The sequence below is a fragment of the Sapajus apella genome, unplaced genomic scaffold (assembly GCF_009761245.1).
Source record: "Sapajus apella isolate SASKATOON/1434 unplaced genomic scaffold, GSC_monkey_1.0 scaffold31, whole genome shotgun sequence".
In the NCBI taxonomy this organism is placed as follows: domain Eukaryota; kingdom Metazoa; phylum Chordata; class Mammalia; order Primates; family Cebidae; genus Sapajus; species Sapajus apella.
Window position 1 is genome coordinate 2,182,596 of NW_022436971.1, and position 18,437 is coordinate 2,201,032.

An 18,437-nucleotide genomic window follows, 5' to 3' on the forward strand; every position below is an offset into this window, starting at 1 on the left:
TGGCAACAGGAAGTTGATTTTTCTGAGAGACTATTTTGTGCTTAGTTTGAAAAATTGGCACAGCCTTCTTAATAGTTTTTGTGAGATGTATTTAAAGGGAAAATTCAGAGATTTTTTTCAATGGTACTCATTCATGTTCATCTGTAATATTTCCAAAAGACAAATGTTAATAAGCATTTTTCTAATATAGTCCTTATGTTTCACTAAAGATAGCCTTCTTTGAAGATACATGCTGTTATTCTGGTATAAAGATGGTAATCCAGGTTAAGTATCCTTTATCCAAAATGCTTGGGACCCAGAAGTGTTTTGGATTTTTTCGGATTTTGGTATATTTGCATTGTACTTATAATTTCAGCATCCCTAATCCAAAAATCAGATATCTGAAATGCTTCAGTGCTTCAATGAGCAATTACTTTGAGCGACATGTCAGTGCTCAGAAAGTTTTGGATTTTGGATACTCAACCTCTGCTACTCTGTCAGTAAAGCTAGCTGTGATATGTTCTTTCACCAGTGGCATTGAATTTGAATGAATGAACTATACTCACCTTTTTAAAGCTTGTCCTCTTTTGGTAAGTGGCATTGTATGTGACAAAGTTTGAGAAAGGACTTGATGCCATGAAACTACTTAAGCCTATTTGACCTAGTTGTATTTCAGATCATGACTTGGATTGTGTAACATAGCACTCTAATTTAAACTTTGAAATTCTTTACATCCTGTGGATCTACTACAAATATTTATGAAGGAAAATACATTGAATATTCACTTTAAGAAGTTTTAAGTGCCTTTAAATATTTAAAAAACTTTTTGAATTTACAAATATGGGTTTTGTTTTCTCTTACCAGTAGATGGCATATGTGACCCATCATTTTTCTGTTTTACATTAACTTAAATCATAAATCTGAATGTCCCTAAGGCAGAGTTGCTTTCCTTAGGCCTTAGTTTTGGAAACAAACTCAGTGACGCTATAAAAATTGACTCTAAAGATCATGTGTCTAAATGGACTTTTCACACAGAGCACCCTGATGAAGTGTGGGGGGGGTGTGTGTGTGTGTGTGTAATTTTTTTTTCCTTTTATTTTCTTGAGACAGAGCCTTTCTCTGTTGCCCAGGCTGGAGTGCAGTGACATGATCTTGGCTCACTGCAACCTCTGTCTCCCCAGGTTCAAGCAGTTTCCTGCCTCAGCCTCCCAGGTGGATGGGACTACAGGGGCCCACCCCCATGCCTAACTCATTTTTTGGTATTTTTAGTAGAGATGGGGTTTCACCAGGTCAGGCAAGTCTCAAACTCCCGACTTCAAGTGATCAGCCTGTCTTGGCCTCCCAAAGCACTGGGATTACAGGCATGAGCCACTAATGTGAGAAAGTTTGAGAAAGGACTTAGTGGGATATTAAGCATTAAGTCCACAAATACTAATATATACTACTCTTGTCACTTGCCAGATATGATGAAGATACATCAGTGACTAAAACAAAAATCTCTTCATGTGGAGCTAATGTGATCTGTTTCTCTTATTTTGCCAAAATTATACCAACCATTAGAAATAATTATATAAGGAAGAGAAAAATACCTCCAATCCTACTTCCCAAAGATTAAGAATATTTTCTCTTATATAGTATTAGCCAGGATGAAAGCATCCTGGAGTAACTTGCTTCAGTGGGACTTCCAGCCGTTGCTTAGTGTACTACATGTCAGGTAATTGAGGTAATTCTTGATTGAGCAGAATTCAGCTTCATTTTGCTCTAGTTTCATGGCTTAGGAAAGAAAAAGGAAACCTATCGTGCTTTCAGTTACATGGTTGGAGAATAAGAGAGGTTACAGTGTCAGGAATGGCCTGTCAGGTAGTAAAAACCTAATAGATGTACCTTTCAGAGTCAGGGCAAGCTGAATGCTTTTCATTTTTTATATGGACTAGATTAGTTTTCCTTACAGCTAATGGGACGTTTACAAATGCCTATCCCATGAGCCTGTGTACCAGCTTTTAACAGTAGATTAATACAGAAATTTTCTTCTCTATGCTAATTAACCTGTAACTTTAAATTGTAAAAATAGAAATTAATACGGGAAAAGAATGAAAAGGTAGTGCCAGCAGGATTAACAGTTTTGAAGGAAAAATACATGTTAAGCCAAATGACTAAATAACTTGAATTTTGGAGATGATAAATTTATAACTAAATTTATCCATTTCTTGTGAATTTCTTGTGAATAAGTTGCTGAATTTACAGAGATGAAGTAGGGATTAAAGATGAAAGGATGAAAGAAGTATGTAAACACAGCATACACTGTTGATAGATTCTAAATGCATACTGAACAATGTGAATATAAGAAACAAGGATTGTCATTAAAGGACCATATTCCTTTCTGTCTCTACAAAGTTTTAAAACTATGAATTAAACAGCCTACAGTTAGTGATTTCGTATTTATATTTTCTTTTTCTTTCCTTTTTTTTTTTTTTTTTTTAAAGACAGTCTCTCTCTGTTGCTAGGCTGGAGTGCAGTGGCACAATCTTGGTTCACTGCAACCTCCGCCTCCTGGTTTCAAGCGATTCTCTTGCTTCAGCCTCCCAAGTAGCTGGGATTACAGGTGTGCACTACCACACCCAGCTAATTTTTGTATTTTTAGTAGAGACGGGATTTCACCATGTTGGCCAGGATGGTGTCAATCTCCTGACCTTGTAATCCATCCGTCTTGACCTTCCGAAGTGCTGGAATTACAGGCATGAGCCACCACGCCCAATTTAAAAAATATCTTTGCCCAGGAAGCTTTTCAGCTGTGACATGTTAAACATATATATTGTCTTTTTTTAAAGTTAAAATTATTATGTTTATATCCACAGAAAAAATGAGTATTTTTATTCTCTGATTCTTTCGACACACTAGTATTTAGAATTTGGGGTTAGATACCAGAAGTGATTCAGCTCTAGCTTAAGTGATTTGCTTTAATAATTTTTGTATTTAAGTGTTCCAAAGAACATTTAATTGTGTTTTGCAAGTGTCCCAAATTTTTAAATAAAAGTTAACTTTTTGTTTATTTAAGGGACAATGAGGTAGACTTGCTTAACCACCTACCTCGATTTGATACATATGTGAGAAATTAAAAATTCCAGGGTCCATTAATACTTGGAGGCCCCAGCTGCCTACTCATAAGGCTCATGATAATTTCTAACATCTAAGTATAGTTCTTACAACTTTTGAGGCCTCCTTTTTCACATAAGTGACTGAGTATTTATTTTCAGTGTTTTGTTTATGTTGTTGTTGTTGCCTTGATAGCAGAGGGCTTAGTTTTCCTACGTATTCTCAAATAACTTCGCAAGAAATTGATGCTGCTGGGTAAACTGTTTGTGCTAGAAGAGATTAACAGTTGGCTCACCAAATTGTCCAAATAACGCTTATAAGGCATCTATCCATGGTCATACTTACTGTGGGTGATTCCTTTTTCTGGAAGGAGAGATTTCTTTGTGAGGATACCCTTAACTGTTCTGTTAGGCTATATTGAATCGTGTCTTTATTTTCTTTCATGATTTAGGAGCTATCTCTTGCTAGCAAAACATCCGTCTTCCTGGTGGAAATCCAAGGCCTTGGCCCCAGACTTTCTGGTAGCATGGCAGTGTGGTCATTCTTTTAAATGTGTATATTATGTGCGTGGCTTCTGGATGTTGAAAATTAGGAATAGTACTAAAGTAGGATCTAGGATAGTAGAAAAGATTAGTGCTGAGTAAACTCATATAGGAAATAAATTTTAAAAATGTTTTTATTCTGCAGAGTTCATCCCTGACATATCCATTCCACTTGTAGGTTGCAAGGATTAGTCAGCATGGGTGTCAAGAGCTAAGTAGTTTTTGTTTGTGTGTTACATCAGCATGGGTTTACTTTCTTTTGGGTCCTGTTTAATAAACATGTAAAATTGGTATTGCATTCCAAGTTCTACCTATCTTTTTTCCTTCTTTGTAAAACAGTTCGGGTTCGGAGAAAATCAAGGAGGCGATCACAGTGGGGTAAAGGAATTATTAAGAAAAGGAAAGTTAATAATTTAAAAAAAGATGAAGAAGACACCAAATTTGCAGACTATGAGAACCATACAGAGGACAGGAAATTGCTAGAGAATGGAGAGTTTGAGGTAAGCACTGACTGCCATGAGGAAAATGGAGAAGAGACTGGAGACTTATCTATGACCAATGATGAATCATCCTGTGACATCATGGACATGGACCAGGGGCAGAGGCTTAACAATGGAGCAGGCACAAAAGAGAACTTTGCATCTACTGAGGAGGAAAGTTCAAATGAATCTCTACTCGTCAACAGCAGCAGTTCCTTAAACCCGGAGCAGACCTCCAGGAAAGAGGCTTTCCTTAAAGGAAACTGTCTAAATGGTGAGGCTTCCACTGACAGTTTTGAAGGAATACCAGTTCTGGAGTGTCAAAATGGCAAGCTTGAAGTAGTTTCTTTCTGTGATAGTGGAGATAAATGTAGTTCTGAACAAAAGATTCTTCTGGAGGACCAGTCAAAAGAAAAACCAGAAACTTCGATTGAAAATCATGGAGATGATCCTGAGAAACTAGAGGCACTGGAATATAGCAATAATGAGAAGTTAGAACCTGGCCCCGATGTGGAGGTTAAAGATGCAGAACTGGATAAAGAAGGTAGAGCTAATATTTGAAAAATCTTCTGAAGGTTTAAACTCCAGAGTTAATTCATTACATATTTTACCTGGTTCCCAGTAGTAAAAGTTGACAAATAATTATAACCCTCGGAGAATCTGTTAAAATTTCATCCCTCTCTAGAAAATCGCGCGTGCGCGCATGCACACACACACATGCACACACGCACCAAATTTTGCTGTAAGTTTCAAAGCATGTATCACTGCAAATGCATTGCTTTACTGGCTGCATGCTCTTCTGCCTCTTGCCTGATTATCACCCTTAGCCTCAGGGATTTATGACTGAAAGCTGAGTAAATCCACAAGTGTTAAGAAGATGGAATTCCAGGAAGAATTATTGGCATGGGCTGAGTGTGGGCAGAGAAGACTTGGTCATAAGAGCAGTAGGTTATATTCAGAAGAGCAATATAGACCTAAATTAAATTCCCACTCCTATTCACTATAATCATGTGACCTTGAGCTCATTATTTACACTCTTCAAGCCTATTTATTCATCTAGGAAATTCAACTTCAGAATGGTGTTGCAGGGATTAAATAATAGTGTATTTTAATTGTCTCTCATGGTAACTGGCACATACTAAGGTATATTCATTCCAGGCAGTCATTGTTAGTTGAATCCAAGGGCTGTTCAGTCTAAAAGCCGTCATTGCTTTATAAGTCCAGTGGTGGAGGAAAGAAGCAGAGCGCTCATTGTCAAGTTTACCTTGTTCTTAGGGAATCAGAGTACTCTCCCAGCTTCTGACTTTTTATGGCTGCATGATTCTTTTAAGAAGCAGCAGAAAGAGGGAGTTAATGGTTTCTAGGCTATCTTTGTTTATCATTATTCTTTAGCCCATAGCAGGGTCTGGGGTGAGTTGATATCTACCCTGCTCAATATACTTTTCCTTCCTGTATAGGTGCTCTTATAGGAGGGTATCTTGAAATTATATTATTTTCTCTAAATTGTGTGGAGTACGCAGCTTCAGCCTGGGATTTGGGGTATGTGGGAAAAGGTGTTTTTTTTTTTTTTTATTCCTGCCAGTATTTTAAGTTCTTTAGCAGAGTTAGGAAGCAGGAAAATATTATTCAAAGTCTAAGAATTCCTTTAATGAATAAAGAGAGACTTGCTGTTCTTAAATGCTACCTATTGAACTTTTCAATATTTAATACTAAAATAGTTTTCAGAGCAGTATTCATTCTAGGCTATCAGATAGAACTTTAAAAACATGTTAAAGCTGTGGTTAAGTAATGAATATGACAGCATGGGAAAAGTGGAAAAGGAATCTGGTATGAGGCCAAATGGGTGAGGGATAGAGGAATCTATTTTAATGCTGATTTCTATAAGCATGCTGAAAAAGGCCTAAATTAATATTGTGTTCAGTTGGTGATCTAAAAACTATAAAGATAATTGTTGTGTAAAAGTTTGACCTGAAGCTTTCATTTGGAATTATCAGGACAGTATCCTAATCTGAGTTTTTAGGCCTCTAGAAGTCCATGGATGTAGTAATGAGGATCAGTATGATTTTAACAAAACTCTTAGCATATAGTAATTGAACTATTAAGTCTTTCACATTAAAGTCAGCCTGAAATATAAAATTTCTCTGATCTGTCATGATGTATGTTTTTGAAGGTAACACTTTGGTGGTTCTTTTGCTGTTATAAATAAAGCAGTCATTGACAAAAAGGAAGAGTTAAAAGACTTGGGGGAGTAAGAAGTAAAAGGACTAATGCAGGATGGAGGCAGGGTCCCTGCATTGGGACACTTAATAAACATGGTCTCCTTAGTGTCCCTGACATGGGCCACAGCCTGTATGAATTTTTGAAACAATCTAAGTTTGTCTTTGTGTTCCTTCCCTCAGCCTCCTCTTTAGAGTCCTACTTAGGGGAGCATAGGGCTTCATGGTCTACCTACCCTTTTGACCTCTCTAAGTGCCTGGGTCCATGAAATTATGCTTAGCCACCTTAAAATTTGTTTGTTTAGTGTGGCTGGTCTCAGCAAAATGTTAGAAGGAAAGTAATTAGATTATACTAATTTACTCTAAGGTAGGAAAGAACACCAGTCCTATTACACTTTTAGTGGGTTTATATTTTTAAGAAAAAAATGTTAAACTCCGAATCAATTTCTAATAGAATTTTAGGCAGTGTAACAGAAAGATAAGAAATTTCAGGCAATGCTGAAGCGAATGTTTTAGGCTGGGAGGCAAATGTGTAGACAGGTGGGCCCCACTTTTGTTAGTATCTGCTTTTCTAGGTTGCTTCACTTCTTCTGGTTCTAAAAGCTCCCAGTTGTAAAATGATAGCCGTCATGGAGCGAAGACTGTTTTTAAATGAGTGCTTAGAGGCGAAGACTGCTTTTATCTTTCTTTTTGCAGATATGCTTATTAGGTGATATTCTAGTATGACTTGACTTTTTTTTTTTTTTTGAGACAAGGTCTTGCTCTGCAGTGCAGTGGCTGGATCTTGGCTCACTGCAGCCTCCGCCTCCCGGGTTCAAGGGATTCTCCTGCCTCAGCCTCCCGAGTAGCTGGGACTATAGTCGTGCGCAACCATGCCTGGCTAATTTTTTATGTTTTAGTAGAGATGGGGTTTCACCACATTAGCCAGGATGGTCTCGATTGCCTGACCTCGGGATCTGCCCCCCCTCGGCCTCCCAGAGTGCTGGGATTACAGGCGTGAGCCACTGGCTGGGTTGGCTTTTTAAGTTGTAGTTTAGTTTTCTTTAATTTGGGTTACCTAGTCTTACCAATTAAAAAAAAATTATCTACCACATTGGGTTCCTTTAAAAAAATCGCTTAGGAATACATCCTTCCTCATTCCAAAAGGGATTTGTGGTGGGTAAAATAATTTATTGTTGCTTCAGACTGATTTTTCTTAACGTTTACTTGCTGCAGTGTATTTTTTGTCTCAATTGTAGGTGCTTCTAAAGTAAAGAAATACCGTAAATTAATTTTAGAGCAGGCAAAAACGACAAGCCTGGAACTGGTTCCAGAAGAGCCATCTGAGCCTGTGCCTCCTCTCATAGTTGATCGTGAGAGATTGAAGGTAAGCTTAGCTATTCCCAGTTTAAATGAATGGATGGAGATTTGAATGTGTTTGTAGGCAGTTGAATAAAACTAGTTTTCCTGCTTTAACCCTGGACTATAAATGCCTCCGAGCTTCTAGTAAAAAAAAGTTAAGTGTATTTTAAGGAGTTGAAAGATACAAGAATAGTCCAAGATAGTCTAAGGGAATAGTTCCAAGCTCTTGAATCTTTTAACCTCATGTTCACTGTACATTCTAGCTTTATGGTGCTTATTGTATAGCCATTTGAATATCCAATTTCAGTTTGACCAGTGAAATCAAATTATGTTTTATTCTCTTTTCTTCTGTTTTTTCTTAGAAATTGCTTGATTTGTTGGTAGATAAAAGCAACAATCTGGCAGTTGATCAGCTTGAGAGATTATATTCTCTTCTTAGTCAGTGCATCTACCGTCATCGTAAAGATTATGACAAATCACAACTTGTAGAGGTAAGTGTTTAGTTTATCTGTAGAATACAAATAATGTGCTTTTACTTGTTCCAAAGAAAAGAAGAAAAAAAGTTATTTTGCCTACATCTATGTCTTTCACCAAGTAACTGAAGAATGTTTTGAAGATTTAAGATAAGAAGAATCATTAAGAGTTATAGTTTGAAGAAAAAAGGCTTTCCTTACCTTTCTGTCTCTGGAAAGAAGTAACCTGGGCTTCCTTTTTTGTCAAAACAGAAATCCATGGTTCTAGGTTGGTAAATATGCAGGAATAGTATGTTAACAATTCTCTCCTTACTTGCTTATAACTGACATGCCGACTGAGCCTATCACTTGGGCCTGTTGGATGTGATCATGGCCCCACACTCCTTATCACTGCTTCCTAGGCAGCCACTGCTGATGTAAAGGTGTTGGCATGGGCAGTGAGACCTATTTGCCATTAATTGACAGATAACTCAAAAGTCATCTTGTTTAGTCAGATCTACTCCTGTAAATTAGCCATATGAAGGAGTGACTGTCCTTTTGCTTAGGTGCTTTTAGAGATGAAGTGTTCCCTTTCTAGATAATTCTGAACCAAGGGAACTTCTTCCCATATAAATATGAGCTTAAGCTTATATATTTGTTTATATAATTTCCATCATTAACCCACACTTCTGCTTTTTCAGGTAATTTGAGCAAATGTAATCACTCATCTACCCACAAAATGGCTAAGTGACTTAATTCAACTCTCTTTTTTCATTTGCCTGTTAGCTTGTTTGTCTGGTGGTCTATTAAATGTTTATTGAGTACCTGCAGTGCCAGATGCTATGCTAGGTGTTTGAAATGCAAAAAAAATGAATAAGACAAAATCTCTGCTATCAAGGAATATTTTTAGTATATTAAAGATTTATATGTAAAGGATATAGTTATTTTTCATGCGTAATAAAGAATAAGGGATTTGAATCAAAGCAAGTGCACATTTGAAAATTATTTTGTAATCACATTTTTACAAAGCTGTACTAAGTCATGTAATATATAGACATCACAGGAAAACACAAATGAGAAAAAAAGCATCACTTATATCCCACCATCTAGAGAGAACTAATCAGTATTAATCTTTTAGAATATCTTCTAACCTTTTAAAATGTCTAGATGTACATACCATTTGTATAATTGTATGAATATATATTTTTAAATTGGGGTCATATTGTATGTTTTGTTTTATAATTTGATTTTCTTATTTGGCAATATATGATAAAACATTTAGCAGGAGTGATTTTTGTTGATCACATAGAAGAACTTGTTGATCAGATGATGATCTGTTAATACAGCCTATTAATTCTGCAGAGACATTGAATAGAATTTCTTTGGAGATGTTTTAAGGGAGAGAAAAAGTGCAAGTGTCTTAGATGTATTTGACATTTGCCTACCTGAGTAAAATGTGCAGGGTAGAGTTCTTCACATTTTTTACATTCTAGAACTTCTTTGTTCATATGGTTGTAGTTTTATTAGCTTGAATGCACTAAATACACCTCACCAGTGAAACATCTCTGTGAAACCCTAAAAATCTAAAGGCCTGATTTAGGGAGGGAAGGGATTGATAGCAGAATCAGCAATGAGTGGCTTTCATGGTGGTGGCGATGGAAGCCACCCATTCTGGCTTTTTTCCCCCTGTCTTTTCAGCTCTGGTTGGAGTGAATAGAAGTGGAAACACAATGCATTCTGCTTTTTGGCATAAGTTTCACTATGTAGAATGCATTCATTTTGCTTTGGGAGTTAGTGAAATATAATGAAGAAGGAAGGGCTTAGTGTCTGGAGTGAGGCTGCCTATATTCAAATCCTGACTGCCATCTGTTAGCTGTCAAATTATTTATCCCCTCTGTGCCTCAGTTTTTTTATCTGTAAAATGGGCCTCATAGGAATACCCATGTTCAACTTTCAGTGTTGTTATGGGAGTAAAACTGTATATATAAATTACATGCATATATATAAATACAAATATTTACTTATATTTATGTATTTTATGTATAGAAATTTCCTAGTAAGTATCTGGCCTAGGTTAATCATTGAATGTTGCTATCATCATCCTTATATTCATATTACTTCATACTGATATTACTGGCATAATGTTATTCTTTGAATGTGACTATCAGCATCATCCTTATTACCCTAAATATAAAATTGGAGGTACTTGGAAGTGTCTAGGGCAGATAGTCTTAATTAGCTCTGGTACTGTAATCACGAAAATATTCAAGGTTGAACCTGTATCTCAAATTCATTCCCTAAAAATTTAAAGTGAATTCTTCCATAATGAGGAACACTTTTGTCTTTCCCTTAATAGATAACATGCTTTTTTTTTTTCCTTTTATAGGAGATGGAAAGAACAGTTCATATGTTTGAGACATTCCTATGAACTTTTCAAGATGAGTGGTTTATCCTCTCCAATCTGCTCCTGACAGAGCAGTCTTCTGAGCCATTCAATTTCAAATTGCACCAATTATGTGCAGAGCCTTGGTGTAAAGTGCTCTCTTACTCATTCTTTCTCTCTGTTGAATTTGGTGCTATTGTCTCAGGTACCTGAAACCAACCAGCCTACAAGAACCAAACAGAACTTCAGAAACATGTTGTATTTTCCACAAATAAAAAATACAACCCCACAGCTTGGAGATTTTGGTGCTACAGAAACTGCTCTCGCTTCTGCTCCTCTTTTCGTGCACTCTCTTTTGGAGACTCCTCTCTTAGGGAGCAGACCAGCAAACAGGAGGAAACTGGATGGGGCAGTTCTAACTGTGATGAATTGTTTAAACAGTGGGCAACTTGTTATCTTTTTTTCTACATTATACCCCTTTAATCATTTTTCCCCCCATCTGGGTAATGGACTGAAACCTGTTTTAGAGTTAGCTATGGTCTGTTCTGGTGGGAAGCTGAAGAAACTGGATGAAATTAGGTCAGGCTCTTTAGAACTGCCTTTAACGTGCCTTTTTATTCATTTGAGGAAGATAAGGCTAAAAGGATGGGCTGTTTGAAGAAAATAAATTAGAATGCTTTCTTTGGTCACAACCTTGAAAATAAGTTTTGATACTCTGTGTCATTAAGAAACAACCAGTGTTTGGGTCTGAAATGCCTGTCTTATTCTCAAAGCTCAATCAAGACACCCAGTAAGCCACATAATATACTAAAATGGTAAGTTTTCTTGTAAGGTCTGTTTCGGTTTAAGAAATATGTAATAACAACAATGAATAATACACAGTCCACACACACACACACACAAAAAATACAAAACAAAACTACACGCTTTTTGGTATTGCTGACAATGATGACTAGAAAATAGATAGTGGCCATTCTTTCTTCTGCCAGTGGCAATTTAATAGTTATTCATGTTTGAGTTCCCAGAGAAAAATGATTTTCATATGTAGTAAATTGTTATTTTCTTTTAAAGCCAGGACTTGCCAAATGGACAGAAAAGAGAGGAATTCGTCAGAAGCTCCATAAAATTCATTTTCTGTATGCTTAATTGCAAGTGAGCTCTGGTGTGGCCCTTGAATAACAGTATTAATGTTTAAATCCCACCTCCTAAGCTTACCTTCACAGCTCTTCATTTTGATTGGAAACCATTTTGAATCTTGTTGAGTGATTTCTGTGAATTGTACGTATCTGAAATTAATTATGCGTTACTAGTTTTACAAAACTTTCTATAAATTTGGAAACACAGTCTAGGCAGTTGCAAAGAGACAAAGGGTGCAGTGACGTTTTTTATCAGATGATTTTTAAACAAAAAGGTAGAAAATTTTGCCGACAAGTTGGCTTGATATCTTCATTCATTGTAGCCGTTAGCTGCAGGTGTGTCTTTTCAATATATGCAACACATGTAGTTTGGGTTTTAATTAGGGCATATGGTCTTGGACTACTGCAGAGATTCTGAGCTACCTCAGCTTTTTGTATTTTAGTTAACAACAGTGTTTACAGAGTTCTGTAATCACTTTGCCACCGTTTACATCCTGAAGCTAAGGTACTTGTCTCCTTGTCTCTGGCTCTTTGTAGTGTGCAGAAAGCATAATTTGGCCATAGCCTATTGCAGTAATCCAAAGTGCTTCTTTGCATTTACATTTACATCTAACGCCTTCTAATCCTAGCTTAATTTTTTTTTTAATGCCATGTGTTTTCTTTGTACCTAGTCTGTGAAGTTTTCGTAATATTCAGTTAGTCATATAAGTCAAGATGCTACCCATGTAGACACACTGTATTTTTAAGGTGGGCAAGTGCGATTAACGATGAACCATTTTAAAGGGGAGGTTATTTGAAACCTCTAATTTGATTATTGGGAGGATTTTCATGCTTTCTTTAGTATTTATTACCATCATACCAATTCAAACTATTTTATTGTCTAATACATTAGCATTTTGTATTTTGATGGAAATTGTTACAGAATTTAAAGATTTGATGAAATAAGATGTAGCAGATTTTTTGTAGCAAGTTACTGGTAAAAGGGTTTTTTGCAAGTCTCAGGTTCTTGCTGCACTATTTTTTTTTAAATATTTATTCCAGTTATTCTAATTCAGAAGCATTCTGTTCAAGTAACAGCAGCACTTGTGAAAGGAAAAAAACGCACACGTTTCTTAGTAGGTTACTCAATTTGTACAATTAAGATTTTAGCCATCAGTGAATTTGACAAGGGAAATGTATTTATTTTTAGCATTAAAATGCTTCCAAAAGATCAAGTTGTTTTTGTTTGTTTGTTTTTTTAACTTTAATGTAGCTGGAGTAATTGGAGGCAACCTCAGTATAGGAACTGCCACTTCGAACAGTTTAGGTCTTAAAGAGAAAGTCAATCTAATGCCAAGGGGAGAAAAATGAGCTGAAATTGTACCAACTCCTCTGGCCTTCTTTCCCTCAATTAAAAAAACAAAAAAAACATACGCACCAGTTTTGCTTATTTTACAGGTATCTGGTGGTTCTATAGTTTAAAGCAGCTTGTGAAATTATCTAAGTGGACTCAATTTTGTTTACTTTTCTGTAAGTTCTTCATTTTTGCTGTATAGCATTGGCAAAAAATATGTACAAATTGACCTCTGTTCTTATGTCCTATTGTGAGCATTATAAATGATAAGCTCCTATGTAAAATCTTGCTCTCAGATGAGTAAAATATGTATCACAGCATAGCCCAGCAATAGTTCATGCTCAGCTGTGGGGACCCTGGGAGCTTTTAAAAGATGATGGAACCGCACTAGGGTTGAAACTGATGGCTGTGGAGTTAATTGTGTTTTTGAGCTTGAATCTCACCTGTGATTTTTTTTTTTTAATGTTGTTTCATGACTTGATTTTTCTCATAAGCCAATGTATTTGTAGGTTTACTGGATTTTATTTTTAGGGAGTGGGGTGGTAATTTCTTCCTATTTTTGATTAAGTTGGTTCAGCTATGGTGCTATTCAGTAGGTATCTTCAGTGTCAGGTCCCGTAGCTGAATGCCATTGTTATTATAATTATTATTTGTAATCACATTGTAAGCTTGAATTTGGACTTGTACCTGCATCTTTCGTATTCTGTACATCTGGTTACTTAGACTTTGGGAGTCCCATTTGGTTTCAGTCATGTATGTCTACTTTGTAGTTTAAGTAGACTTCATCAACTATGGTCTATTTTGGGTTTGTAGTTTTAATTTAGAGTTGTGTTAAATTGATGTTTTGCATTTGACTTCATTTTACATTAGTTGAAGTAAATTATTTAATTTTTGAATTCTGGAATTTGAACATTTACTGTAATTTGTAATATAACTGCTGTGAAATACTTGAATAAAGATGACAAGAAAAACATGTCTTTCTTTAGCTTAATTGTGATCACTGTTGGCTACAAATGCAGTGCTACTTTTCTAGCTGATTTAGACTATTTTACAGAGAGGCATATTGCTGTTTATTAAGCACCCAAAAAGTTGTGTTATGTGTTCCTTTTAGATTTTAAGTATACCTCATGATTTTTTAGCCGAAAGCTTTTTCTGTTGAGAAAGTGTGGTTTTAGTTTTGGTTGAAGATGGTTTAAAATATGTTGTATAGAAGCAAACGGATTTCTCCTGAGATTTGTTTTTCTAACTGGAAGGCTATACGATAAATCATATGATCAGGTCATATGGTTCATTTAGTTTAAAATGTTTTTATCGGGTTATTATCAGCATATTTTGTACAGTACAGCACATAATATGGACAGAGATTTCATACCAGAGTTTTGAAGGGCTTACTTCAAATGAATAGAATGTTCGTGGCTTTAGACTACCTATTTTTGCAGTGTGCCTTGACATACCTTTTCATGTTCATGTAGTACACTGATCTTCTTCAATGTAAATCCTTTCGTTTTTTGAATCAGTAAAAAAGATGAATTTTAAGATTTTGTTTTGCTTGATTTTCAGATTCTATAATTTCAGCTTTTGTCTGTATCAAAGATTGGTAATAATAAACCTGCAAAACATATTTTTAACACTATCGGAATGTTTACATAAAGAGCTTATAATTTGAGACTCAATCAAGTTGTTTGGACTCTGGAGATGAAGTTAAATTTTATTTGTCCAGTTTTAGTTTCCATAAGTCCCAAAACTACAGTAAAACCTGAGGCAAATCTTTAAATCTATTTCATCTTATCCCTGTACCCTGACACCTACAAAGTTAACTAGTGACTATTAAAAATATATACATCCTCTTTCTTAGCCCCACATTCATGTTTGTTATGTGCCTGGCATGTGGGATACACAGGTGACAGATTCCTGTCCTCAGGTAGCTTAGAGTTTGCCAGGGCAGTTGGTGTGTATACCAGTAGTAATGATTCAGTGGAATACAGATTTTTAACAGAAGGAACACAATATTCAGAGTTCTGGGACAGGAACCAATTAATTATAGGAATGGGGAAAATAAGGAAAGACTTCAGAGAAAGTTGGCATTATATTTGCTATTCGTCTCTGTCTGGCTTTTTTAGAGTCTAGCCCCACTTTACCAAAATTTGTTCTTGTTTTTATGTGTATGTGTGTGTGTGTGTGAGAGAGAGAGACCTTTCATATTACATCAGATGTATTGGTACAGAAGCTAAACCCTGCCCATATTTCAGGGCTATATAGCTTTATATATATATATATATATGTGTGTGTGTGTGTGTGTGTGTTATATATATATATATATTACACTGCTGTGTGTATATATATGGCTTATTCTGATCTTTCTTCAGAGCTTAGCTATACTTTGTACTGCATTACATAGTAAGTTACTATGTAAATATTATATATAAAACTTAGTAATTCATGAGGGAAGGGGAGATAGAAAAGACCATATTCCCCATAGGAATTTAAAGCAGTGCCGGATCCAGTAGATGCTAATTTAATTCCTTTTGATTTGCTTGATATAGAATGCTGAAATTTACCTAAATCATTTTTTTATTCATTTATAAAATACATAGTGAGTGCCTACCATGTACAGGTACAGTCACAGGTCCTAGAAGTAAAGCAGCAAACTAAACAGAAAAAGTCCTTGTCTTCATGGAGCTTAAATTCTTTTTGATGTTGTGTGCCAGGTTTCTGTCATGGTTCATTAGAGTTCACATTATTATTATTTTTTTTAAGTGTGGTCCTCTTGAAAGCTCTTAAAAGTGTTTTTAAATTTCATTAAATAGTAAATGAAGCTTTTTGTTGTTAAAAATTTGCCAGAGGCCGGGCATGGTGGCTCACACCTATAATCTCAGCACTCAAGAGATCGAGACCATCCTGGCCAGCATGGTGAAACCCCATCTCTACTAAAAATACAAAAATTAGCTGGGTGTGGTGGCGTGCGCCTGTAGTCCCAGCTTCTCGGGAGGCTGAGGCAGGAGAATCGCTTGAACCTGGGAGGTGTAGGTTGCAGTGAGCCGAGATTGTGCCACAGCACTCCATCCTGGCAACAGAGCAAGACTCCATCTCAAAAATAAATAAATAAAATTGCCAGGAACTCCGCTTTTTCTTCCTTGCTTCCCTTATATTCCCTATCTTGGTGAGAAACTTAGCTGTCATCCTGAATTTCATCTTCTTTATGACCCATCTCATTCTAATCATGCAGCACATTCTGTTGATTTATTTCCACCAAGCATGTCTCATACCTATCACCCTTTCTCCATCTTTATTGCTGTTATCTTAGTTTGGGCATTAATCCTTTTGTTTGGACTAGTGTAATAGCTGTCAGTTCAGTAAACATTTAAACATTTATTCAGTGCCTAAAGAGTGCTAGGCATTGAGGGAGTATAAAGAAGAGCAAGACATTGCCTCTGTCAAGGAGATTTTTATAATATAATTTAACATAGTTATATCACATTCACTAGGTGCTGGAGACTATTCTGAGTGCTATACAGATACAAATGCAAACTATTTTCATCCTTACAAGAACCATTTGAGATAGGTGCTATTATGCCCATTGTGTAGACCAGGAAACCGAGTTATAGATTGATTTGCTGAAGGTCACACATCCAGGATTCAAAAGTAGGCAGTTTGGCTCCAGAGTTGATGCTCTTAATCTTTCCTATGCTTGACTGCTTCTTGTGGGGGTAGACCGATACACAAACATCATCTCAGTCTAATACGGCATGTGTTAAGATTGAATTTTGTATTAGGCATTGTAGCTATACAGAGGAGGAGCATGTAGCCTAACCTCAAGGAAGCTTTTCTGGGAAACCTGATGCCTCAGCTGAGACATCAGGATGGGAAAGGACGTCCAGGCAGAAGGAACAACAGAAGCACAGACTGAGAAGTGAAATAGCATGACAGCTGCAGGGGAAAGTACAGGCAGTTCTCTGTCATCACAGGTCAACATCTATTTCACAAATTTATTTGAGCAACTGCCGTTTGCCAAAGCACCGTTCTTGGCACTGGAGTTACAACTGAGATCCTTGTTTTTTTTTGGAGCTTACAATCTAGTCAGCAAAGAGAAAATAACAGTGTAAATGCATGGATAACAATAAATACAGCAGCAGTATTAGTAGCAGCAGGCAACTGAGTGGCAGGTACTTTTACAAGCATTCACCATTTAATTATCATAGCAACTACAGGAGGTAGGTACTGTTGTTGGTTTAACAGAAGGGGAAACTGAAATAGAGTTGCTTGGGCAACCGAAACATAGCAACTTGCCCAAGGTTACACAGCTAACATCAGGGGGATTCTGGCTTGGATTTTTAACCCATCAATCGTTAAGGTGAATGATAAATTCTTTTGCCCTTATTCAACTGTTTCTTTCTTCTATTTTTCTTGAGATGGAGTCTTGCTGACTGCAGCCTCCGCCTCCCAAGTTCCAGCTATTCTCCTGCCTCAGCCTCCCAGGTAGCTGGGATTAGAGGCACACGCCACCACACCTGGATAATTTTTGTAATTTTAGTAGAGACGGGGTTTCACCATATTGGCCAGGCTGGTCTCGAACTCCTGACCTTAGGTGATCCACCCACCTCAGCCTCCCAAAGTGCTGGGATTACAGGCATGAGCCACCATGCCTGGCCTCAAGTTTTTCTATGAGTAAACATTTTTAAATAGTAGATACCACAGAGAATAATACAGCATGCATGGTCCTACCACCCAGTATCAAATGTTAATTTGTCATACTCGTTTTAGTTCTTTTTTTGAAAAGAAAAAACAATTTCAGATAAGGTTTAAGTCCACTTTCTACCCATTCCCAATCCCATTCCTTTTCTTTCTTTATTGGTGGCAGCTACTCTGATGATTTTGACAATCCTGCCTGTGTTTTATTTGAGGAGGTAATAGTATGTGGCTGGAGCCAGACTGAGTTTGAATCCTGGTATGTCCCTTCTTGGCTATGGAACATGTGACAAATTATTTCATTCCTCTGCAGGTCAGTTGACTTATCCATAAGATGGGGACAATGATAGCACCGATCCCATGGTGGTTACTGCAATGATTACATATTTGAATACATGTAAAGCACTTAGAACAGTACCAGGCACATAGTAAGTGTTCAAGAAATTTCAGTCATCTTTTAAACATTTATATGTGTCTATAAACATTGTTTTGTGGGTTTAAAAATGTATATAAATGGGATTAACATCTTTAAAATTTATATATTTCTAAAATCAGAAACACATGTATGTAGTTTAAAGAATAAGGTAGTTGTAGAAGACTTGTTATAAAAACCAGCAGTTTCCTGATTCCAGAACCCTCCTCCTCCAAAAAAAAAAACAAAAACAAAAAAGAAATATTCTCCCAGGAGCCAATTGTTTTCAATACCTGTAACTGATTATTTGGTATTTCCAAATACTATTCTTATAAGGCTACTTTTTATTTTCCAGTTTTAGTCATTATCTTTTGATTTCCCATCA

The 18,437-nt window shown here is 36.4% G+C and overlaps 1 protein-coding gene across 4 annotated transcripts in view; it reads left to right on the plus strand.

Moving 5' to 3' along the window:
* ATAD2B (ATPase family AAA domain containing 2B) overlaps window positions 1-13,020 on the plus strand; it is a 186,526-nt gene extending 173,506 nt beyond the window's left edge. For 3 of the 4 annotated variants that reach the window (XM_032293991.1, XM_032293992.1, XM_032293994.1), the window contains 4 exons: window positions 3,954-4,637; window positions 7,548-7,675; window positions 8,013-8,141; window positions 10,489-13,020. In XM_032293991.1, coding sequence (XP_032149882.1) covers window positions 3,954-4,637; window positions 7,548-7,675; window positions 8,013-8,141; window positions 10,489-10,530 — 983 coding nt within the window. In that variant the 3' untranslated portion in view covers window positions 10,531-13,020. The remainder of the gene's footprint in view (window positions 1-3,953; window positions 4,638-7,547; window positions 7,676-8,012; window positions 8,142-10,488) is intronic. The other variant, XM_032293993.1, reaches the window with a different exon arrangement.
* The last annotated feature ends 5,417 nt before the right edge of the window (window positions 13,021-18,437 follow it).